Genomic DNA, 25,860 nt, shown 5'->3' with positions numbered 1-25,860 from the left:
ACGACTTCAAGCACACAGTGCACTTTGTCCTTTGGTGAAAACACTCAGAGACACTTTGCAAATACCATGTCTCAAAACGGACGGCAAGTAAAGCTAAAGGTACAAAAACACTCTCTTTGGTGGCAAGGCCAGTTCAAGAAGTTTTCATTTTCTTTCCCCAACAACTCACCCTCCATACATAGTTTGCAATTTCCTCAATTCAGCTATTTTTGTAGTCAAGCTATAATTGTGGGCATGTCTGCATTTGAAAAAGGCCTCCAGGATGGATTTGTAATGCATTTGTTTCAGTCCACAACATCTGCACTGACACAAAAAAAACCGAGGTGAACTGCAGTGCAGGGATGGAAATGCGTAGAAGTAGCAGTAAAGAAATTCTTCATCAGCAAAGCATCCCTTACGCCTAACACTGATGCACATCTGACCCTTCAAAATAAGCTAGTTCATGTCACTTGCCAGACAGGAGAAAAAAAGAAAAGAAAAAAAAAAAGGGTGGATTAACTTCACCCAAGTCAGCTCGTTTCAGCATCAAATATCAGCCGCACTGCAATGGAGACAGCAGGATCACACAGCCAGAGATGGGTGAGAAGCCAGAGGAGATGCAAGACCTCACCAGCTCTTCAGCACACTGAGTCTCTCCCTGGCATCGCTTTTTAAAGACTAGACCCAAATGCTGCGGGATAAGGAAAGTTACGCTATGTCTGAAATACTCCTCAAAGTCAATGACATCTGAAGGCATTACTAAAGCAATCTGGATTATAATAAAGCAGCTGGATTTATTTCTGCTGAATTAAGCATCAACAGTTGAACAAATCCTCACACTGACTCCACGAGGGATTTCGAGGGCTTCGGTCAGGGTCTGGAAATTCCACTCTAAATTGTAACTTCTACCTTGGTTGGTACAAACATCAGAGTTACTGGTTTGTAAACCTCTGGCTCACCCCCAAAATTGTTTTTGAAGCAGCTGACATCCCATCAGCCACTTTCCAGTCCACTTCTACTGAGGGAGCTTTCCCTAACAGCTTACACGGCACATAAGTAGTTCAGCTATCATTAGCTCATCTATCATCTCCGAGTTTCTTTCAGAGCTTTTATGAATACCATCCAGGCTTGAAGAGCTGTTATTGGCAAAACTGTCCATTTTCCCTTAACGTTTTCTACAGAAGCTTCACATCTCAGTCCTTGTTTGAGGAGATCTCTGCAAACTTTTGGCATGAAAACTTTCAGAAGTTCCTCCACTCTGAAGAGACGTGAAAAAAAAAATTAATTCAGGGTGTTTTGCTGCTATGGCCTCGTCTCTTCTGCATGCTGCTCGTACCCTCTGATCTTCTCCTGGGTCTACAGTCTTTGGCAGGATCCCTGTTCCACGGTGGGTGGGTGTGAGTGGGCGTACACACACACGCATATGTGTGTGTGTGTGTGTGTGTGTGTGTGTGTTAGCTTTTATACTTTGTTAATTGTTCTTTTAAATCCTTTTTGTCATACTTTACAGGTTTTGGAGGGTTGTTTTTTTAACTTATAGCCTAACAAGTGTCACAATCCTACTCATTCTGCTCACTTAAGAATTATTTCAGATTTTTTTTAAGGATGCCCTCCTCCTTTGCCTGACCTTGCTGTCCAAGCTCTGCAGACTTCTTTTAGGTTTCTTTTTTTGAGAAATGGAATACTTTCACTTAAAGAGACAAATGACAATGTTCTGTAGTTCTTGTCACCTGCAAACCTTTTACTCTTTTAGCTGTTCATTTTAGCTTCATTTTATCAAGTTTTTTTGTTTGTATGATGAGTTAATGCTAACTTTTGGGTTGTTAAAAGTTTCTTCTCTCTGCAACTAAGCAGCAGCTGGTGTTAAAATCATTTAAGAATGGGAAATATTACTTCAATCTAACAATTTTATGTCTATTTATTACAACTGAATTAGCAGCCTTTATAAAGAAAAAATAAAATTCTTCCTTTCTAACCATAATTTCTTTTCCTGTGCACTATTTAAACAATTTAGCAGCAGCAAAGGAATTAATTTTGTAGATAATGCAACTGACATTTCAGAAACACTCTTTTTTCTCCAAAAAGAATCTGACAAGCCAGATCAAGTCCGGGCTACATAAGATACAAATCTACTGTAGCAGTTTACTGGAACATGGAATTACTCATTCTACCTGACAAATAGTACACACAGATACATCCCCCTCATGTTACAGATTTTACAAATTCAGCTCGGATACATGAAACAAATAAACAGCTAGCATAAGCAGTGAAGCCAGGGGAATAAAAACTGACCAGTTACAGGAAAATAAAGGAGGTAACTTATAGAAGGATTTGCAAGGAAGGTGAGAATTACTCAATGTTTTAATATTTAGACTAATTTTAAGGAAACAAACACACAAAGCCTACTTGCTACTTTGTAATCTTACAGTACACTTCAGAGAATGAACAAACTACAGTGGAAATGACAAATTTGCAGTAGTAATAGCAACTGTGCATAGCAATTTACACCAGAGAATCTCAAGATATTTTAAAATTTCACAGATCGAAACAGTAAGATGATCAAAAATGAGATGACTACGCCAGGATACATAAGTCACTAGCAGAGTTCAGATACCTTGCTTCTCTTCTGATGTGCAATATCTATGCCCTGACATGCCTATGCTTCCACAAAAGCAGGGTTTTCGTAATCAGCTCTAAAATGCCAGGCAGCGATGCCGTCACCACGGAAAGGCAGCAAGTCATGCTGTCCTCCACGTGAGGGGACATCCTGTAGGATTTGAACGTGTTTCCTTCATTTCATTAGCACCATTTGTATGTTCTTCCAACTCAACATGCAGCGACACCACACACCTTGAAACGCCACTCCCCAGGCTGATAAGGTTCAAAATTAGTTAATAGCAATTCCCAATTGCTTCACGTAGGCAGTGGTAACTTAAATATTCTAGAGTAAGTAAAAATTAACAATAAAATTGACATAATGGCTAAATAAACCAGTTTGATATCCATAATAAGAAATCTCTCAAGCGTTTGGCTGATGAGAAAGGTATCATGCGCTTCTCAAAAGCACAGTGCTAACTACGGTAGTAAGTGAAAGATGCAAACCCCCTGGTAACTATGCAAATAATATTCCCCATTATAAATCTTCAGCTCCTCATTAGGTTGAGGCCACAAAACCCTTGTCTCTCCTGCACAATATTAAGAATCCAAGGGTTTACAGCATAAGGCTAACACTGTACCTTGGTCATAATTCCTCTCCATTTTCCTTTGTTCCCATATTTTAAAATGACAAAATATTAAACATTTGTTTACCATACTGTAATTATTCTTCAACAATAACATTACCATAGAGGTGAAAAAGTATTGGGAAACTTCTGCATAAGGTACTAATACTCAGGTGTACTTCGATGAAATTTGTTTGTTTTTAAATTCTGATTTGGAAAAATTACATGGGCAAAAGATTTTTACTTACACAGCACAGATAAAGCTACTGCTTATTGAAGTGATTGGTTTACTACATTACCAACCAATAAACCTTTAAAAGCTTTGATTTTATTTCAGATACAGAGGGCCAAACAAATATTTATATAGATGCTGACATAATTAATCCCATTTATTTTAATAGGAGTGCTCACATAAGTATTTTAAACCTTTTTTCTTGAAAATATCAATTTGTTTACTATTTATACTCAAATAATTTAAAAAAAAAGACATATTCATACCTCAGAGAATAATGATTACAAAGAAGAGTCAATACACACTCAATATAGCAAGCAACTGCTATATATAAGAAGTTATAAATCTGCCAGACATTTGAAATGGACGGAATATTTCGAATATTTCCAAATATAGTGTCAGTTTTTAGAGGAAAACAGCCAGCCATATTTTACAGCTTCCTTGTCAGGAAGTTTTTATATACCAGCTCTAATGAAACATGATTCTTTGATACAGAATTTTTCACTAAGCTGGTTCCAAGGTTTGAGATAATCATCAAGAGTTAAGACTTTTTGTTGTTGTTTTTTACCACATATGAGACTTCAAAACTGATACTTTTTAAATTCTTATTGTTAGCTAGATTCCTACCCGGAAATATTATGGACTACCTTTAAATATGAAGTAACTAATTTCTAGGAAAGTTCTCCTGTATTCTGTAACTTCTTAACATAGAATAACCAAATTTAGTAAATAGTCCTAGACTATCAAAATATTCTTCCACCCTCCAAAAAAGGCATTTAATATTATCCACACATACAGGAAGACATACTATATTGGCAACCTTCAGAAAGGTTAGGCTCTTTCCAATCAGCTATTCTTAAGACAGGGATATTTGACAAAAAAAAGAAATAAAATAAAACGACATAATATTAACTAGTAATAAGGGACACACACACACACACACACACACACCCCACCCCCAACCCCCACCCCCCCCCCCGCTCTCCTCTTCTACCACTAGTTTGAAACAAGTCTGAAGACATGGTTGGTTGAAAAATCTGAGACTTCTATAAATGTGTCTGAACTTACAAAACGCTGTGCCTTCTGACGCTCCTCTTCTGTCGCAGCTCTCTCTCGAAGAATGGCTCGAGTCAAATGTTCATTTGGAGAAATCCTTTCTCGTTCCAGAAGTTTGCCAAACTCATCACGTACATACATTTGTTCTTGTTTCAATCTACAGAAGGTGGAGGGAAATTTAGATTGAAGGTATATTTTCCAAATGTAGTTTAAAAGGACATAGGCACAGTCACTTTAAAAGCAGTCACTGTAATGAATTATGATCGGCTTAAAGCCACCTGAACATGAATATTTGCTAAAAATTCCAGAAGTCTATTTCAAATTAAACTGTCAATATCAGAATACACAAATTTAACAAGTCTTAATAACACTATTAAATCACACAAAATACAATTTGTTCAAGAGCCTTATGAAAATATATCTTTAAGTAATAAGAATATGCACAAAGCTCTGTTGGTTGGTTGGTTTTGTTCTGTTTTTAAAGGAAGCCTTTTCCCAGGAAAATCCCTCTCTCTGCCAGCCAGTGGGCACCCCACTTGCAGCTAAAAGCTCTGTTCTTTTCTGCAATGGGATAATGCTTCCCTATCTCTGCACATACCATAAACCCAAATACTGCATCTATTTACCAAGCTGCAAAAAGACCGAACAACCATAATGAACCTTTCCCAGTGATTTGAGAGGATGAGATGAAAATAGCTATTGAACTTGTTGCAACACAGTTAATAAAAGGCAACTCCAGTCCCAGAAAATTCTCAACATTTGTATGTCACAAACCATAAATATCTTTGAAATCTTCACTATAGTACTTGATACAAGCACACCATATCTAATTTTCATGAAAATACATAGATATAAATTGTTTAGCTAATAAAACTTAACTGTTGCATGTATGTTGTGACACTGAACACAGAGTCAGCATTAGGGAACTCAGTATAGTAATGGCAGTATCAAACACTGGTTTTCAAATAGATTTTTGAAAGAGTGATGGAGAGGAAGCTTAAGTATTCTCAGTGCATTTATACGTTGTCAAGGGACCTTCAGAGAACAAATCATAATGAGTAGGGTCACTTTGTAAAAGGTACTAGCGTTGCAGTACATTAGATTCTTCCCTAGGGAAAACATTTAAGTGAGGTGGGAAGGAAAAAAGACAATTACAAGATGTATTACTTCTGTGCTCAGACACAACCCTCTGAAACACAGCAACCAACTGGGAATCTTTATAAAAAGTTTATTAAGCAGCATCTTCAATTACTCTAGCAAAAAAGTCAGATTATGCAGACATGGACCAAATTCCATTAAGTGATTTCCCAAGGTCCCCCAAATTATTCCAGCAGCATTGATATAACAAATCTTTTACACAATCAATGGTACAGTCAAAACACACTGGTTGTCTTTTCGATTGGAAAAATCATGTTTTGTCTAAAAAGAAAAAAGTGTCAAAATAGAAGTCTCAGCAGCTTTTTCTTGTGAGAGACAGCAGAGAAAGCATTTAGCATTTCCAGAGACTGAAGTAAGCTCCTTCCTCATCCTTTCTGAATTTTACTTCCCACAAGTGGTTTTTCCCTAAAAATGTCTCTTCTTTATGCAGACTGTACCTAGCAGAGTAATTAAAATACATGAAATCAGATAATATCTGAAAAAGGCTGCCAGAAGTTTGCACATTACAAACTCTCCAAAATAAAAAAAAAATTAAAAAAACCCCACACTTAGATGTTTACATCTAACTCTTAGTAAATTATTCCCGTATTTGACATGAGCTCAGTTAGTCTTCTCAAGTCATCGTCTTCTTGCTCCCAGAATTACAAACTTTCCCAAGGTCTCCTCTCAACCTCTCTTGCAAAAAGAAGAAAGTCAGTTTTCCTAACACTTAAAAATAATGGGCTCCTAAAGTCAAGATAAACCCTTTGATGGCTTAACCTGACTGCTGTTACATTCAGCTTCCCTGCTAAGTACACTACAGAGGGACGGGATGTTCTTTTCTACTTTTGCCAAAACTCCACGTGTCCTTTGCTCCAAACTTGCTACAAGACGATGACCCACAATCTCGTCTACATTGGCGAGTCATCTGACTCCCCACCCTACAGCGAGCCATTAAAAAGCTTTTCATCAGCAGCTTTGACATCCCACAGAATTAGCAGACAATAAAACAGCGGTGGGTATGGCCACACCAGTGACAGAAGGGATGGCTATATAATGCTGGTTTCCCACAAGCAGAGAACTCAGAGCAAGACTTGCTATTTCAACCTTAACCAGTCCATTTAAAATTAGTCCAGGTATCTCAATTCTACCTTCTAGACATTCTAGTTTTGACTGTCTTCTTGGCCATGAAGAGCTGTATCCTACCACAGCAAGAGAGGAAAGGATGGGGATAGGACACCCAAAATTGGCACCTATAAAATCCCTGCCAAAGTTGTACAACCCTACACCGAATCCGACAAGTTACACAGTGTACTTGGAAACCAGCGATAAAAATCCCATAAAAAGGATTCTGTGCCATCCTTTGTTGGCAATCGCATCTCACGGTCATTGCCAAACTGATCCTCCAAAGAACTTCCATCACAATGGAGTAAGTGATAGGAGGGCAGGGAAAGTCCCTCACTTCCAACTGCCACCTTTGGTAATAATGCATCATATGTTTTTAACAAATTACTATGCCCCCCACCTCCTCTTTCCCCACTCCACGTGTAAAATGATATTACCTAACACTTAAGTGATGTGTTCTTTCCCAATATATGAAGATGAAAAACAATATTTAATACTAGCCTGCTCATTGATACCAATACCAATAATGATGTGAAATCTTTCCATTTTTGATGTATTTTATCTATGTTGTTCACAACAGTTCATCCAAATTCAGTTTTCTTAGTTACAGACCACCCTTCTTCCTTAAAGTGGGATTTCTTGATGTCTTCAAAAATGCACTTATGGTAAGTCAGCATAAATATCCAAACACAAAACTTAAGCATTTACCGGGTCATCAGGTAGTTAACAGTTTTGCAGCTAAGCAGTAATGCCTTGAATAAATTGATCAACTTCATCCAAAACAACCACCAAAAAAACCAAACCCCAAACCTTACTGCTGTCCCTATTCTACCTGCAAGGCTGTGGCAGAAGTTCATCTTCTGGAGACTTAAGAATGTTCTTGTAATCTCCAAACTCAATTTATACTTGCCCTATTTAAACACATTCACTTTGGGGACAAAGATCATTTTAAGACAACAGCCTCATCCACTGTTCCATCTTCTGTTTTTCATGCAAACAAAATCCATGCTTTCAGCCTTTTAGAAGAAATGTTGTTTCCCTGATGAACGCATCAGCTCTGCCCTGCAGCTGTTGCAGAACTACATGCTCCATTTCCAGAGGATTTCACTTTGGTGATTAACTAATACTTCCCAGTTTTTTATTCCCTGCTATTTCTAGATAGAAGATTTACAATGCCAAAACATTTGTTAGCAGAAGGACCTTGCACTTTCATACCACTCATCAGTTAGGAGGAGTCAGTCATTTATTTCCTCACATAAGACACCTTAACCTTTCTTTTGAAATAGTATCACTAAATTTTGTACCACATGCATCTTTCGGAAATAAAAATATGAACATTAGTTCCAAGACTGCTTTCCAAGAAATCCCATTACCAACTACCTTCCAGAGTAATAATCTCCATTATCATTTGCAACAAATCTCCACCTTCTCCAGTTTAACCAGTAATTTTCTAAGATGCCAAGTGTTTTAGTAGCCATTGACAAGATTAGGCCTACTGTGTTTCTGTTGTTTTAAAGTAGCTATGTTCTTATGTTGGGGGAACAAAATTATTTAATTCTCTGCTGGTATTTCCCTTTAGTAAAGGTGTATTTTGTCTCTTATTTTCCATTCCCTTCTATGTCATTAACAGAGCTTCTCTTCAAGATTTGTTACATCTTTGCCACTAATTTTACTTCAATAGCTTCTGAGCTATCTAGATTGCCTTCTACTCCCCCCAAAACACCCATCTTTGGTAAGTGAAAAAAAAACCAAAAATCATCCATTTAGTTTAAAACATACCAGAGTAAAGAAAATGAAAACTTCCACTTGACTTTTAGCAATTCTCATTGTGACTTCTTGGCTTCCTTTGGCTCCATGACTTTTGGCGTAAAGCTTTCTTTGCATATCCATCTGTCTTGCAGACCTTTTGATCAACTGCAATCCTTTTTGAAGACAGCTCTTCCACCACACTATTTGGAGCTCTCTCCTACATGAATTTTCTTCTTGTCTGGCTCTGAAATACTAGAGAGTTTTCACAGCTTTGTCTTTTCAATTCTTGGAATTTGTCTTTGAATTTCCAACTCTCCTCTGCATGAAGAGTTTATCAGCTCTTCATTTCAACTGGCTTAACTAGATGCCTCCCATCATCAAGACCTACTTGCTGGTGTCACAAAGCAATCCTGCAATTCATGTGCTCATCTCCAGAAGTAAAAGATTCCTCCTTCACTAGAGGCTACCTGCAAGCCACCATAGTTCCCTGCCTCACTGTGTCTATAAGCTCAAGGGCTTGGCAACGCCTATGTATCCAGCTTTGCCGATGTCTTTAGGAGTACTTTTATTAAATTTCTAGACCAGGTCACCTCAGTTAAAGAAAGTTGTACAGCAAACCTTTTACTGATTTTTGTTTTCTTCCTTGTGTGGCATTCTACCAGAAAAGAAATTTATACTATTTCATGATCAGATTTTAGATGATTTAGGCCAAAAAGGTACTTGTTTTATGTTCAAAAACATCCAACTGCCTTGCTCATGCAGCACCTTAAAGCAAAAATTTAAAGTCTTTCCTATCTACTCTAATCCTCATTCGTGTGATCAGGAATTTATCTCATCGTACCTACCAAACAAAATGTAATGAGTTAAGTGTCTGAAGCGCCCACTAAACGTCTTCATTTAGGGCAACTTTTGTTCACAAAAAAGTCCTAAATACCCATCTCAACTGATTTAAATTCACCAGAGTTTTAACAAAAGTAGTAGGATTTTGAAGTAATTTTCATTTATTTGAGTTACATAATTGGGTGGCTTGTAGGAGCTTAATGAAACAAACACAAGGCAGATATGTACTGATCTCAAACATTTGCTTGCATCAACTTATAGTAGTTTTCTTCCTTGACATTACAAATTCATTTTACTGGCATTCAGCATGTACCGCTGCTGAATAAAGGCAAACATCAGCTAAATCTACAGTAATAAATTATATCATTATCAAGCCAAAAGTAAAAATATAAATAGAGATGCACATCTGCAATTTATAAGGAGTTAAATAGCACAACTTGTCAGTACAGTCCACTACTCCAACAATTCTACATAAATCGACCACTTAAAATGACATTTTTAATTACAACAAATATAAAGGCTCAATATAATGGTTCTCACGTTTAAGCACAAAGCCCTGATTAACAGACAAGAGACATTATGCGTTACACTGATCATTTATACAGAAAGAAAGAAAGTGCTTTAAAAAAAAGGTGCTGAAACAGCAGAGAAGGCTGCTGGCTATACATTTTTCTACACAGTTGATAGTTTGAATAAAATACTTCTAAATAATTATGAAATACTGTTTCAAGAAGTGTACAGCTATTTAGTTACAGTAGCTGATTTAATGAAATAAAATACGCAATGCTATTGCTTTTCCACAGCACTATTTGAAAATACACATAAAGCATTAACAAGAACCTCTACGTACTAAAGTTTGGATTAACACTTCACAGTATTTCATGCCCTCAACTGTTTTATTGCATACAATCATATACAGAAAGCAACAACTCCTGCCTTTCTACAGCGCTGTCTTTTAGGACTTTAATGCTCTGAGTTAACGCTATGAAGAAAATTTATTCTTGCATGACACTTGTACTTTTTGCAATTTAGTAAACAAACACCTAACGATTAAGTCGCTTATCTTTTTATTACTGCTAAAGCTTCTGGCACTCTCTAATTCTACATCGTAACTTCTCTCACCCATCTTTTAAATGCTTGATGACTGTCTCTTACTTTATTAAGTAGAAAGCGCAGTCCACTGCTCTCAGAATCAGGCAATTCTTTAGGCACGAAGGGACCTCACGTGATCATCTGGTTCAAACTCCCTGCTCAAACAGGGTCACCTACAGCAGGTTGCCCAGGACCACGTCCAGTCGGGTTTTGAATATCTCCACAGATGGAGACTTCACAACCTCTTAGGGCAACCTGATCCAGTGTCTGACCACCTTCACGGTATTTTCTTGTGTTCAAGTGGAATTTCCCATGTTTCAGTTTGTGTCCATTGCTTCTTGTCCTAATCCCCAGATCTCCTTGCTTGCCCTTCTTGTAGATGGGAATGACATTTGCTTTCTTACCATCTTCGAGAACCTCTTCTGATCACCATGACCTTTCAAAGACAATCAAGAGTGGCCTCGCAATGACATCAGCCAGCTCCCTCAGCACTCATGGTTGCAACGCATCCGTCCACAGGAAACTTTGCTATGCCCAGTTTAAGTGTTCCTAACTTGATCATCCTTCACTATGGGTTAAGTCATCTGTGCTCCAGACCAACCCTCTGGTCTCAGGGTCCTGGGATTCCTGAAAGCTGGCCTTAGCAGTAAAGACAGAGGAAGAGAAGGCAAAAGTGGCTTTAGACGACCTCCACCTTCTCCATTTCCTTTGTCAGCAGGGTCCCTGCTCCATTTAGCAGTGGGTCCACACTTACCCCAGTCCTCCATTTGCTGTTGATTTTAACACTATATTCTGGTATTCATATCTAAATAGACAGACATCTTCACCTACCTGTAGATCTACCTGCTGGTAGACAACTAAAAGTAATTAAGTATTTTCATTAAGTAAAAAGCAATAGCAAAAATAACAGACAATACCTTTAATTTTGCTATTTATGTGAACACAAAAGTTTACAGACTAAAGACAGGAAAATGTGTGCATACCTTCCTGGAATTTTTCTTTGAGCAATCAAGTACACACAAAGTTCAGTTTTTAGCTTGTTCAGTGATATTTCAACCTGTTTTTATCTTGGAAGCAAGAGGACATCCTTGCAGTCAATGACCGACATAATTAACCTACTGGACTTGTAACTTCTTATATCTATGGTACTTCAAAACAAAATCCTCATATCAGCTCCATCCTTGTCCCGGAAATCTGTTTTCAGTACAACCCAAACTTATGAATATCGAAATCAAGCAACATATCAGTGAATACTTAGAAAACTTCGTGGGGTTTTTTGTGCTAAGATGCAAAGATTCATTTGTTACATATGTTTTAATAAAAGCATGCTTTCCAAGTAGAAAACTGGGTCATCTCCTGAATATAGATATTACAAATATAGACAATATTTGGGAATTAAAACATGGGGGGAAAAAAACTTTTGTTGGAAGAAAAGAAGTTGCACAGTTGCACTGGCTAAAACTGGACACACTTTTGTACTGATAGCCTTCAGAGCACTCCAAATATCCTGCTTGTCTCAAAACAGAGAATAAAAATGATCTGTCTGAGGCTCTTATTGCCTTTAAAGACTGGACTTAAGAGCTTAGCTAGAGGAGAAAAAAATTATTGCATTTCCTTTGTAATGAATGCTGTGACATTCATAAGTTATGAAGCTTACCTATTTGAATGAAAAACTTGAATCGAGATCCCTCTGGAGAAAATTCCTACATTCAAGTAACTCCCATCTCACTGGAGACAGTAGCCCCTTGGATTCACTCAGAGCAGAACGCCATTGCATGCATTAAAGTTACTGAACACAAGAAGCAGACCTCAACAGATGAAGTTTGGATTTTCCTCAAAAAGAAAAACCCCAAAACAGAAGTATGATTGAACATTGCTGTCACTGAGGGGAAAAAATAACCTGGAGGAAACTGCAAGAGGCTAGGTATATCCTGATACACCAACCACCAAAGATTTATGTATCTCAGAACAAATAGAGGCATAATAAGAATTTGGATATTTTTAGTTATCATATTTAGGTTCTACTATAAGACAAATTTTGGACTGCTTTATTCCTGAAGTCACTTTCATCAAAATAACGTTTGCAGTACACTCCACCTAAATCAGATTCTGTTAGACTGAACATAAAACCTTCCACATGATTCTCCAGGAGCAATCTCGCACCAGTGGATGGATGAAAAGAATTCTAAAAGATGCTCTCATATATATATAAAGTCAATTTGTTCTTAGATCTAGATTTTCTGAGGGGTGGGCAGGAGGGGCAGAGGCAAAATCAAACTAAGTTATACATGTGATCAAAACTTCTCCATCTCCTGAAGTAGATCTTCAGACCAAAGCCAAAGGGGAAATATCCGATTTCAGGAGAATAACCTTTTTGCTTCTGCATTCCTCTTTTATTTGTCTTTTTTTTCTATAAAAGCAGTGAATGTGAGATTCTAGGTGTCATTTGTTATTATACAGCTTTTGAACTAGCTATGAACACACTACATGTAAGATTAAGTACAAGAGAATCTACGTGTGAATACACCAAACATGTCAGAGCATTATCTAAGACAGCCTGACATGCTTACCCCACATCTCTGGCCAGAAAACCTCTTTCTCTGCAGCTATGGAAGAGCCAAAATTAACTCAGTTATGGCATTTCCCAAAGCTAGTGGTACTGATTTAGCCCAGATTTAAACGAAAACCAGCCGGAATCTTGTGGCAGTGCCACTGTATCATACATTGTCACCAATGAAACAGGCTACAGGTGAGAGCACCCAGCTAGCACACAACAGTCTCATCAACTATGGTTGACCATCACAAGCACCACGGAAAAAAAATAAAATAATAATCTCAGTTGCTTAGTTCGTCTTGGCCATTTACTGCAGTTGACAGTAGAGGAACAGTAAATTTGCCTAAATTAATGCATATTAAAGAATAAATTGAATACATCTATATTTAAAAACTGTCTATTTAAGTTGTTCTTTAGGTTTTCATAATTTTACATTTTGTGTACATATCAGTTTAAAGTAACTATTTCTATTCAAATGAAACTATTAAATAATAATAACAACATAAAAATAATACAAAACAATAACAACAAGAAAAATAATTCCTCAATTACGCAATGACTTAAAATGAATAACTGACAACTGTCATGTAGGGTCCAACAAAATAAGCGAAGTCAAAATACACAGCTAGCTCCTCTCTCCAATTACTGTGCAGCAGAATTAGAAATTTAAGAAACAAACAAGAAATCATCTCTGATGGGACAAGAGATACAGAAAACAGACCGCCTAAGAAACACAAAAATACATTCCAAAAAAAGGCATAATAAAATTTTGCTGCACTTTGAAAAAAATGTCAGTCCTTTTCAGATCCATTTTTAAAATTAGTTCAAGAGAAGAAAATTGTTAATTTTACCACGCGAATTTATGACATGGTAGTGGAATCTTGCACAGCACGAAACATGTTGGCCACACTAACAAGATGAATAATTTAATTCTCAATCCAGAAGAATTCACTCTATTGTTTACGTCAAAATATCCATTTCTGTCATTCTTGAAAAACACCTGCAGATATTAAACATTATCATTAAGGCAAAAGCACCTTTTAATTCACAAACAGCAACACACTGAGACATGTTAAAAAAATATTAGGTTTGTGCTTCAATAGCCACTACACATTTTATTTTAAATTAATCCAGAATCCATAGGAAATCTAGAATTGGTCAACAATACTATATTAAAAGCAAATATAGCAATATATCATTTTCAGCCCTTATTATGGATATTGAAAATTTATTACGCTATCAAAGATGAAACATTTTCTTTTCGTTACTTTTCAGGGAAATGATTACTTGCCAGTTGTAATATCTTTATTACAGTCTCCAAGCTACACAATCTGATGGATCTGTGGTGATCCAAGATAAACACATTCAAGTCCAAAGCATGAACTGTGTCATTTTTCATTACCTCCAACCAACCAAAATTGAACTATTTCCTGTTTCAAAGTCCACTATCAGGAAAATCATCCTGTCCTGTTCTCTATAAAATGTAGAAAAAATTCTGAAGAGGTATTAGTCTTTAAAGTTGGAAGTGATCCTTAAATATGAACTCCATGTAAGAAGACATAAAACTAAAGCATTTCAGTATCAAAAAAAAAAAATCTGTATGCTTTCTTACGGGGGCGGGGGGGGTATTAATGTTAATTTTATCCGGCTTCCTTCATCTTTCATCTCTGAACACTTCCATTTCTGTATGATACCCCCCTCAACCCAAAAAGCTTACACTGACTAAAAATAGGAGTACAATGTGTTTACAGTGGAAACTGTTCATCAGGTTTTTTGCTTAGTTTGACACACGCAAGTTTGTTAATGCATTCTGACAGACTTGCATAACATCCAAAAATGTTTTGAACAATGCAGTTTAGGCCATGATGTAATATTAATGAATGAATAATGTTTCTGAGTACTGAGTTTCAATATTTAATGAGAGCATGCTGAATGTGCCGTAGAAAGCTGTGGCTGAAAATCATTGTAGCTGACAAGGGATTTGAAAAGATGCGAGAGACATCAGGAAAACAACTTTAACCTGAACTGAGGTCTGAGAAGTGTGACATGGATATTTCTCCTACTCCATTTCTAGTAACCGATTATTCACCTGACTGCAAAGTCAGATAAATTTGCCAACGTTTGTCTGCCTCTGCAAAAAATAGTTGAGGACTGAGATCCAGATAACTTGTTTGTGTAAGGAATGTCTTTTTCTTTACAGAAGTCTCAGAATGACAACACAAAAAAAGTTCTACTAAATTGAAGTGATTTCCTAGCACTATTTACACATTAAAAAAATTACTCTCTACTCACATAAGACTTTGCATACTACAGGTGAAAGGGGCTATTCCTAACGCTAGTAGCAACCACTTTCTTTAAACATCTGTCCTAAAATTTCATTCCTAAATCTTATATTTCAGATTGATACTTTCTGTTAACATTTGCATGTTCCCCTGCACTGTGAAGCCATGGTGTAAAAAGGACACATTTTGCCTTCAACTTTTTTGCACTCATATTGCCCACATGTCCCAAATAGGCAAAATATACATTTTTTTCTCTAATTTATTTTGCTCTTTTAGCAAAGTTTTATGTGAATCGTATTTTAAATGATGCATTGCTCTGGGTGAGGACCAGAAGGAGAACCCAAAACATTACTAAAAACATCTATGGGAATGCAGAGAACTCCTCTAAATTTAAGATTGGAATATAACTTTCCTGACCTTATGTTCTACCCAAATGTTTTTTTGAGACATCTACATACTGAACAAATTTCCCATTAAGTACAAGAGAATTAGGACTGGTAAAATAGAAAAGAAGCAAGGCAAACCAAAAAAGATAAAGCTTTAAAAATGTGTGAATATAAAGTTAAAAAAAAGGAACATGCAGGTTACCAAACCCAGATCTGCAATCATTTCATGGGTGCTTAGCCCAAAACCATTCAAACATGACTACGTGGATCCAAACTGCTATCCACTTTATAGACCACAACATGCACAACCAAAATTCTTTGACAAATTCACTACAAATGACCAAGAGCTCTCACGATTACGGCGCATGCAGGAAGAGAGATCAAAGGTACCAATAACGCTTCCAAACCCTGTCCCGTCAAACAATTCTGAGTAACGCAACTTGGCCTATACATCAGCAGGCTGCAAAATAAAGCCCTCCAAATCTAACCGGATGTACTCCAGACCTAGTGACTGGCTTTCCCCTTTGCTACATATGCAAAGTGCAAGCAGGCACTTGCCGGTACCGCTGAAATCATCCCAGCTGATCTACCACAGCTACAACATGGAAGCGAGGCAACTTCCAACAGCTCAGAGTGAAGTTAAAATAACACAAATGAGAAGGAGGAAGAGGAAAAGAGAGAGGCCAAGTTACACACTCAGGATATGGGTGGGGAAGGGCTTTTCGTCCTCTGATGAGAGCTAGCAGCATCTCTAGAACTTGCAGATTAATATAATGAAAGCTAATATGAACAATATCTGTTTCATCTGGGGTCTTTTTGGCCTATCTACCTCAAACTGCATACAGTAATCTGAGTGAGATTTTCCTACGGTCTTGTACTATATTACTGCTACTTTCCTATGCTTGCACTTCGTATTATTAAATCTAACAAGAACTCCACTACTTTATTGCATAGCCACTCCTTCCTCATGGTGACCAGTCCCTCCTTAGTGCCGGTCATACACGTATATAAATTAGTGCATCAGTCATTAGAAATATTACTGTAAACATAAAAGCAATAGTGATTCCAAAATTGATCCCTAAGCAGCAAGTAAATTTTTTCCCATCATGTTAACTCCTCCCTCCAATATGTCCCGTTACACACTTGTCTTTAGTCAGTCTCAAATTGTCTTACAATTCTTACATTAGTTTTGGAGACGTCCAGTAGCAGTAACAAGGAGGACAAGGTATCAAGTGCTTTGCTTTACTCTTTCTGTAGGCTGAGGGCTGCTATCCAACCCAAGAAAACACTGAACTTAATACAAATTATCTTGGTTAAGATTACGTTCCACCTCGCCCCACTTAACCATTTCTTTCAATTACCCCCTCTTTCTCTCAATTACCCCCTACTTCAAATGCTATACTTCTCAAATCACCCATAACAATGAGTCCAAGTAATAACATTCAGTTGAACATATTCATTCGTTTCCTTTTTCCAGCTGCCTTCCAGCCTCAGCATAACATCTGTCAATTGAAAAATCTTTGCTAATGGCCACGTTATTTTATGTGCCAGTCCTTGATCAAAAGATCAAAGACACTAATTTCAAAACTCGTAATTATATACAGCTCTTCAATTTAACAACACTTCCACGGACAGCTTGTTAATACGTATTGCAATACAGACACTGACTCTTGTCAGTCTGATGGCTGCTCATACCTTATAGAAGATGGTTGAATTGACTTTCTTTATTAAGATACTTGGGTTGTGGAGGGTTTTTTTGGGGGGTGTTGAGTGTTGAGAGGAGGGAGGGTGAGTAGGAGGGAGAGAAGGTTGTTTGAGGGGATTTTGTAATTGTACTTCATAAAGCCACTGTTTCTAAAATATGTGCATATAGATCAGTATTATATAAAGACAGAATAGATGAACAAATTTCTACCTTTATGCCAGAGGCATGCAGAGAACCTAAGTCAGAATAGTAAAACTGTTTTACATAATTTGTATATGTATTTAGCTAAGACTTTTCCCCGATATTCACATAACTCCACTTGAAATTACTTTCCAACTTAATATCGCTCCTCTTGGGATCTGCAAAGGCAGTCATGAAATTACGACAACATTAATTATGCGTTAAAATGAAGTGACAGTTATAAATTTTTTTATTATTATTATTATTTTTAAGCGTTTCTCTGCTATGTCTACTCATTTGCTACTTTTCAAAATGAAAGAGCTCAGTGGTTTGAAAGCAAAGGTTTGTTTAAAATTGCCAGGGGGGAATAGTTTCCCTCCTCCCTACTTGAATCTAAAACTATGAAGCAGTATTATTTTTGTTGATGTTCTCTCCAAATAAACTCACTGGCTGCAAGTCATTTTCCCATCTCTCCTAGAAATAAACTTATCAAGATGAAGCTTGGTATACAAGTTGTCAGTTGAGATGCCAAGATTTAAAATCGAAGTGAAAAATAATCCCTTGAAAATTGGGGTTTATAAAGGTAGGAGTGAATTATAGTGCTGCTTTCTCTAATCTCCACTTCCTGTCTCCAAGATTCATCTCCATATACACTGAGAACAAGACAAAATGGTATTATTAATGGAGAGTCAGACCAATAACAGAAAACTTGGAGAGTAACTCTACCATTGCCAAATACGGTTTTTTTCTTCCCAGAAAACAATAAGGAAAGTAAAACAAGCTTCTAAGATTGCTTGATATTTCCAAACCCTCAACCTCATAAACAGCATAGCCGCAAACGTTTTTACGTTTCCTTGGCATTTTGCAGGTAAGATCGGGCGCTATACTTTTATGGTCTTTAAAAAACAAAAGGTACAGCGCAACCCCATTCAGAAGGTGACTTACACTTCCATAATAGAATTATCTTTTCAACAGCTGGCTGTCCAAAGAGGCATCAGTTACAACAGCTCACCTGATCACAGTACTTGTTTTATAGGTAAATCTGTGCTCAAACCCGAAATGTCTTCACACTTAATCTTGGCTTCTTCCCTTGCCTGCAAAGGGACAGTCTTGACCCAGCCTGACCCTCCTCGTTCCCTCTTTTCCTGTGACAGAGCAGTATTATCCCATAATCCTCCAGCCCTCAGTAATATTATAGCTATCGAAGAATAAATTCACTTCTAAATCTTTTGCTGGGCATGAGATCAGACAAGGGAAACTTCTGCTGTGAGAGAGGAAAAAAAAAAAATGTTTGAGATGGCATGACTAGGACAGGGGAACAGGACAAACTCAACCTGTGGAAGTGATGCCAAAACTTGCCACTTTCTCCATGCGTGTTCCCCAACCCTGAGGCTGAAGTGGCCTTTTAGACACTCAAAGAAAACTGGTTTTACTTTTTTTATTTTTATAAAATCAGATATACACGACAAACTTGAATGTTTTGTTTTGGTAAATGAATAGACCTCACCACTGCCCCGCATTACCCGATTTTACACTCCAGAAAAGTCTACTCTGCAATTACTATTTTAAGTCCCCTCTCTACCAACTATACATCTTCAGATACGGAAGGAGAGTCATGCACACGTACATGGCACATTCAGAGACAGGAGGCCCTTATCAGATGTCACATTAGCCTTTCGTTCCAGTTTATATGCAATTTATGACTCATCTTCCAAAGTCCTGTTTATCACCACAAAATATCCAAGTTTTGCTCCCTCAAACTGATAGCCAGTTTTTTTTTTCCTGATACACTGAATGTCATACTAGAAAAAGGTTAAGCTTCCCAGCATTTGTAGAAGAGAAGTCATACTGTATAAAGGTGTATGAACAAAGATAGAAGAATTATCTATAGGCTACATAAATGTGGCAATACTAACAACAGAGCTTTACTTCAAAAGTAAAGCTTTTCACACCAGAGTATCTAACTTTTTCCCCTCCCCAGGAATGACAACAGTAACAAAGAAACTTTCCTCTAAAAGCAGTTTCTCTCTACTATAAACAGCGCTTGAATCTCTCTCTGCAATAGTTACTCCATAGAAACCTTTTCAGAGAAAGGACGACCAGAGGCAGCAAGCTTTGGTGCAAGTCTGTTGCACCAGTTCTTGCATTCCTAAATGTGATTATCAATTGGGTAATATCTTTAGCTGTTTTTTAAAAACAGTATTGTCACTCATGCCAGAAGATATTAAACTCTTATTCTTGACCTATCAGAAGTCAAAATAATTATAATCACTTTCACTGCTTCATGGAAGTATTTCCAGCTTTCTATCCTACTGTCAGCAGTAGAGAAGATACACTTTTCCTGACTGTTTTCACACTTAATCTAAACACTATCAAGAGGTCCCTGTGGCAGAGGACCAGATTACAACTATTTTTTTAAAAAAAGTAACTCCTTGTCCCCTGTGAGAAGAATACTGCAAGAAAAAGCCAGTCTCCCATATTAACATAGCTAATTACCTGGAAAAATATAATCATTTAGGAAGAAAATAAATCTACTTCAAAAAAGTTTTCACCACATTTAGTGCACTACCCATATGAACTGAAGATACATTAATATGCTCTTCATAAACTTACCTCAGTAAAATATAGAATGAATATTGTACATAAATCAATCATTTTATTTTTTCTTTATGTTCTCCAGACCTATGCCAGTAAACTAGAATAAACATGTTATTAAAACAGAAATCAATAGGAAGCTTTGAAATATACAGTAGCACAAAAAGGTCAAGCCCCAGTATTGATTTTAATATAACATTTCTGATGTGTAGTTTCCCAAAGGGTTCTTCTCTAATATTGTTCTTCATTCTCCTTTCACTTTACATTTTCGCTGCGGAATTTGTTGTTCTCTTCCACAAAAGCTGCCTACTCCAAGAAGTTTACCGAGAGCTTGTCACATATGCAATGTACTGCTGAGACATGACAAACATGACAAAACAAGGTCGGGGGAAAGCACTCAGACACATCAGAGTATCAATTAAACCCTAAAGTGAATTGCAGTTATATAGGGACCCTCCCCCAAGCACAACAACAACAAAAAAATATAAAGCAGCTAATGGCTGCAGCCTAATAACCTACCACTGAGAGCCACCTTCTTCATGCACCAGCGTGTACATATTTTTAAAAGCTGATTTAGAGTTTAGAAAGATTTTCTTTAAACAGATGAGGATGTTCAGAAATACAGAGGTTGCAATAAGTTATCCAGCTAATGACAGATAAAATGCCACACCATATGGAGCCCAGCTAGCCAAGTAGAACTGACTCCAGCAATTCATTACCAGGGAATGCTTGAAAATCTATCATCTGTGTTACTCAAGAAAAGCATTTTTCATGTGGCTTTCAAGACAAAAGTTACCAAAGTCATTATAGGAGACTAGACAATCAAAACATAGCGAAACTTAAGAGTTATCAAAAGCCATCATAGAAATGCAGAATGGTTTAGATTGGAAGGGACCTTTAAAGACCATCTAGTCCAATCCTCTGCCATAGGCCAGGACATCTTGCACCAGATCAGGTTGCTCAAAGCCACCTCCAACCTGACCTTGAACACTTCCAGGGATGGGGCATCCACAGCTTCTCTGGGCAACGTGTTCCAGTGTCTCACCACCCTCATTGTAAAATATTTCTTCCTTATGTCCAATCTAAACCTTCCCTCTCTGTTTTAAAACTGTTGCCCCTTGTCCTGTTTCTACAGGCCCTGGTAAAAAGTCTCTGCCTTTCTTATAAGCCCCCTTAAAATTGAAAGGCTGCAATAAGGTCTCCCCAGAGCCTTCTCTTCTCCAGGCTGAACAATCCCAACTCTCTCAACCTTTCTTCATAGGAGAGGTGTTCCAGCCCTCTGACCATTTCCGTGGCCCTCCTCTGGACCCGCTCCAACAGGTCCATGTCTTTCTTGTTCTGCTAGTTGGCTTTTTGGTGACCATACCAGAAAATAAGCAGAAGCCAATACAGAGAAGGGATAACGGGGATCCCAACAGGCAACCACTAGAAGGCCTAGAAAGCTGGACGAGGACTGAATAAGACTACAAAAGAAAATGCAGGCTTGTACCTATAGTAAAAGGTAGTTAGGAGACACTGAAACACTCCTGAGGCTGCAGGCAATAATTCTCTTCTGGATCTGCTGGTTAAAGTCAGTAAGCTCCAGATATCCACCATTTCCCATCCACAGTTACCACCTATTCAATTCCTTTCACAAGGGATCCCAGGAATGTGCCCCATTCAGCTTCAGATGAAGTCACCTGGAAAAGCTCGTGTTCCTCAAATCAAGTTAATCCATGTCCGTGATCTTAATTTAAACAGAAGTAACCTTCCAGGATCACAACTGTCTAAACAGACACTTTAAAAAAGATTTAAGATACACTATGTAACTTCTACACACATCAGATCCTTTTTAATAAGGTTTTGAGCAACAGTTGCACAGTCCTCAGCCCTAGTCTTGATAATTTTCTACCTTTGTCATGCCTTAAACAACTTCGAAGCAGACCTAGCAACAAGAGTTACTGAAGGGCCACCAAACCAAACAAAGGGCTACTTTTAAGCCTTTTCCAGCTCAAAATTCCTACTTACAGTAGTACTTTTTCTCTAAGAAACAAATGCTGGAATCACAGGACACACAATATAGGAGAATCCAAGTACAACTAAGCATAGGGAAAACAATCATCTGGGTCTCTTGGGACAGTCACACATCAGCAAACTGCACAGGGACATATATTTGGCATATTAACAAGATTACACGCATGCATATATTGAAGACTTGAACAAAATTTTTCTACGACAAGGTGACCCGCCTAGTAGATGAGGGAAAGGCTGTGGATGTTGTCTATCTAGACTTCAGAAAAGCCTTTGACACGGTTTCCCACAGCATTCTCCTGGAGAAACTGGCTGCTCATGGCTTGCACGGGTGTACTCTTCGCTGGGTAAAGAACTGGCTGGATGGCCAGGCCCAAAGAGTGGTGGTGAATGGAGCTAAATCCAGTTGGTGGCCGGTCACAAGCGGGGTTCCCCAGGGCTCTGTGTTGGGGCCAGTTCTGTTTAATATCTTTATCAATGATCTGGACTAGGGGATCGAGTGCACCCTCAGTCAGTTTGCAGATGACACCAAGTTGTGCGGGAGTGTTGATCTGCTGCAGGGTAGGAAGCCTCTGCAGAGGGACCTGGACAGGCTGGATCGATGGGCCGAGGTCAACTGTATGAGGTTTAACAAGGCCAAGTGCAAGGTCGTGCACTTGGGCCACAGCAACCCCATGCAACGCTACAGGCTTGGGGAAGAGTGGCTGGAAAGCTGCCTGGTGGAAAAGGACCTGGGGGTGTTGGTTGACAGCCGGCTGAATATGAGCCGGCAGTGTGCCCAGGTGGCCAAGAAGGCCAACAGCATCCTGGCTTGTATCAAAAATAGCGTGGCCAGCAGGACTAGGGAAGTGATCGGGCCCCTGTACTCGGCACTGGTGAGGCCGCACCTCGAATCCTGTGTTCAGTGTTGGGCCCCCCCACTACAAGAGAGACATTGAGGGGCTGGAGCGTGTCCAGAGAAGGGCAACGGAGCTGGGGAAGGGTCTGGAGCACAAGGCTGATGGGGAGCGGCTGAGGGACCTGGGGTTGTTCAGCCTGGAGAAAAGGAGGCTGAGGGGAGACCTCATCGCTCTCTACAACTACCTGAAAGGAGGGTGTAGAGAGGTGGGGGTCGGTCTCTTCTCCCAGGTAACAAGGGATAGGACAAGAGGAAATGGCCTCAAGTTGCGCCAGGGGAGGTTTAGAGTGGATATTAGGAAATTTTACTTCACTGAAAGGGTTGTCCAGCATTGGAACAGGCTGCCCAGGGAAGTGGTGGAGTCGCCATCCCTGGAGGTATTTAAAAGACATTTAGATGAGGTGCTTAGGGACATGGTTTAGTGGTGGTCTTGGTAGTGTTAGGTTTACGGTTGGACTCGATGATCTTAAAGGTCTTTTCCAACCTATACGATTCTGTGATAATAAACTTTCTGCAATATTGAAGGGACTGTCATGCACCGCCTTTTGCAATAACACCTCATTCTACATATAATTAATATTTGCCATGTGCCAAATCATATAGAGAAGTGGAAGCTAGGAAATGCTTGCCAAGCCAAAGAGACTGCAAACCCACAAACAGAATTCGTCTAAGCTAAATGACTAGCAAAGTAAGAAAGACTGCAATTTTCCTGATTTTCAAGGGGGGGGGGAGGAGGGAAGGTAAGTAATCATGAGTGAGTGTTCAATTTCTATGGGAAATCACATCCTTCATTTGCCTCTTAAGTATTGTTTTGTATATATTTTAGTGGAGGCATCCAGCAGTCTGATAAGGTTGACAGTAGCTAAAATTTTATCATTATGTTGATGATGTAAATTGTTGTTCACTTTTGCTTTTTGAAAATATCTTTCCTTCTGTATATGCCTTTCATAATGCAAACTCTTTATAAACAAAAAGATTTATCAAGCACCATCAGTACAGTATCGTGAACTCTAACAAATGAATAGTTTTATATTCAAAAACAAACGTAGTGTATGTAGCAGACAAACTTCCGTTCAGTTTAGACATTAAAGATGGGAGGAGAAGGAAAATAACCTAATTCCCCCATACCTGTTCTCCAGAGCCATAACATTAAAAGTTTTTACACATTGACTTCTTGGGAAATTAGGAAAAATAGTTTAGTATTTGCTGAGCTTGTCCAGAATAAGCAGAGAAAAGGCAAAAGTCAAGTTATTACTACATATTTAGAATCAAACACCCAGGTTAAAAGGGACTGTACAACAGTTCCAGTACCATGTTCTGGCAGTAAGAGGCAAACTAGATCAAGCCAGACAGACGTTGAGACACAAGAGTTAAAAGTGGAAAAATCTCATAACTGATAAAGTTTATTTCTTGGCAATAAACTCCTTTAGCCTAATACCACTTCTCTGTATTCCAAATGTGCATTTTGTGATCCCTAGTGCTAGTTTACTACTGTCGTACTGTCCCAGAACACGTCTTACTGGCCCACCGAGTTGTGCAGATTTCTCTGCAGAACTCAATGGAGCAGATGCATCTTGCTCACCAGCAGCAGCTTCTCATCGCTGAAGTTCAAGAGCCATGGCACCACCCGGTACGGCATGGGCCACCCCTGTGCTATCCAAAGAAATGCTTCCAATTACTTCAATAGGAACAGCTATTTCAGCTCTCTCATCACCAACATCAACAAAATGATTAAAATAAGAGAGTTCAACAGCTGTGACAAGACACAGTGTAATGATCTACATTTGTCAGACTACACCTCAGGAGGAAATCCAAACAGCTAAAGGATTCAGAAGTTTCATTGTCACATTTCGTATCATCTCGTGTCATGGCAAATAACTAGTTTCACAAACTCTGCATCTCTTTCTATTATGACAGTGGAAATGAAGTTAAGAACTTTGTGAAAAAAGAAACTACGTCAACAATTATCATTTATTACTTGTCACTACTGTCAAACTCAAGATCTTGTGCCTACTCTCTCATTTTTAAGAGTTTTTTCTTACAGAGTTGTGTAACAGCAGTTTTGGCACGAATTTCAGAGGGGGCAAAAGCCTGCTTCTTTAGTAGGTCTGAAGGGACCACACATACCAAAGGCAGTAACAAAAATCACACCCAGAAAGCCTTTTAAGGATGCCCAAAGTAGTGATATGTGTGTGGTTTGTTGAACCATTAAGGTACTAACTTACACTTCGTTTTCAGTAAATACGAAACCTTATAATGAGTGGAGTCTCTCGGTAACACTGTAAGAATAGGGAATATTTCTGGAGGTACTGACATGAAATGGAAAACAGACTATAGAAATACCAAAGCTCTATTTTCTCTAGGGGGAAAAGGCACATTACTCTCTCCTCTTGCTTCTGTTCAGAACATAAAGAAGCTCTCTAGTATTACCAACTACAACAATAATAGTATTATTGTTATAATACTGACAGTGTTACAACCTCTACGTTACTTTGAGTATTATCATAAGATTGTAGCTCTGACACACTAACTGGTCTCATCTACTAATGCAGCCACTGCAAATTCTGTTGTAATCAAGTAATAATCAATTTAATTTTTCTAAATGAAAGTACTTTGAAGATGAAACAGCCCAAATATTGAAAAACCTAAGTGAGAAACGATAATTGGGCTGAGTAAAAGAACGAATAAACTAGAATCAGTTTCGGCTCTTCAGTGGGGTTTGTGGTCAATATGACATTACGGAACGCAAGACGGAGTTAACACATTCCTCTTTTCCATAACTGATTGGAGAGCATAAGAATACCTCCACCAGTCAGACT

The 25,860-nt window shown here is 38.3% G+C and overlaps 1 protein-coding gene across 3 annotated transcripts in view; it reads right to left on the bottom strand.

The window, feature by feature from the left end:
• Positions 1 to 25,860, bottom strand: part of CHCHD3 (coiled-coil-helix-coiled-coil-helix domain containing 3) — a 160,748-nt gene that overhangs the window by 98,312 nt on the left and 36,576 nt on the right. For all 3 annotated transcript variants that reach the window (XM_075516292.1, XM_075516372.1, XM_075516452.1), the window contains exon 4: positions 4,501 to 4,645. In XM_075516292.1, the coding sequence (XP_075372407.1) occupies positions 4,501 to 4,645 (145 nt within the window). The remainder of the gene's footprint in view (positions 1 to 4,500; positions 4,646 to 25,860) is intronic.

The sequence above is a fragment of the Mycteria americana genome, chromosome 1 (assembly GCF_035582795.1).
Source record: "Mycteria americana isolate JAX WOST 10 ecotype Jacksonville Zoo and Gardens chromosome 1, USCA_MyAme_1.0, whole genome shotgun sequence".
NCBI classification, from domain to species: Eukaryota; Metazoa; Chordata; class Aves; order Ciconiiformes; family Ciconiidae; genus Mycteria; species Mycteria americana.
The sequence above is the reverse complement of the archived record's forward strand: the minus strand, read 5'-3'. Positions and strand labels throughout refer to the sequence as shown.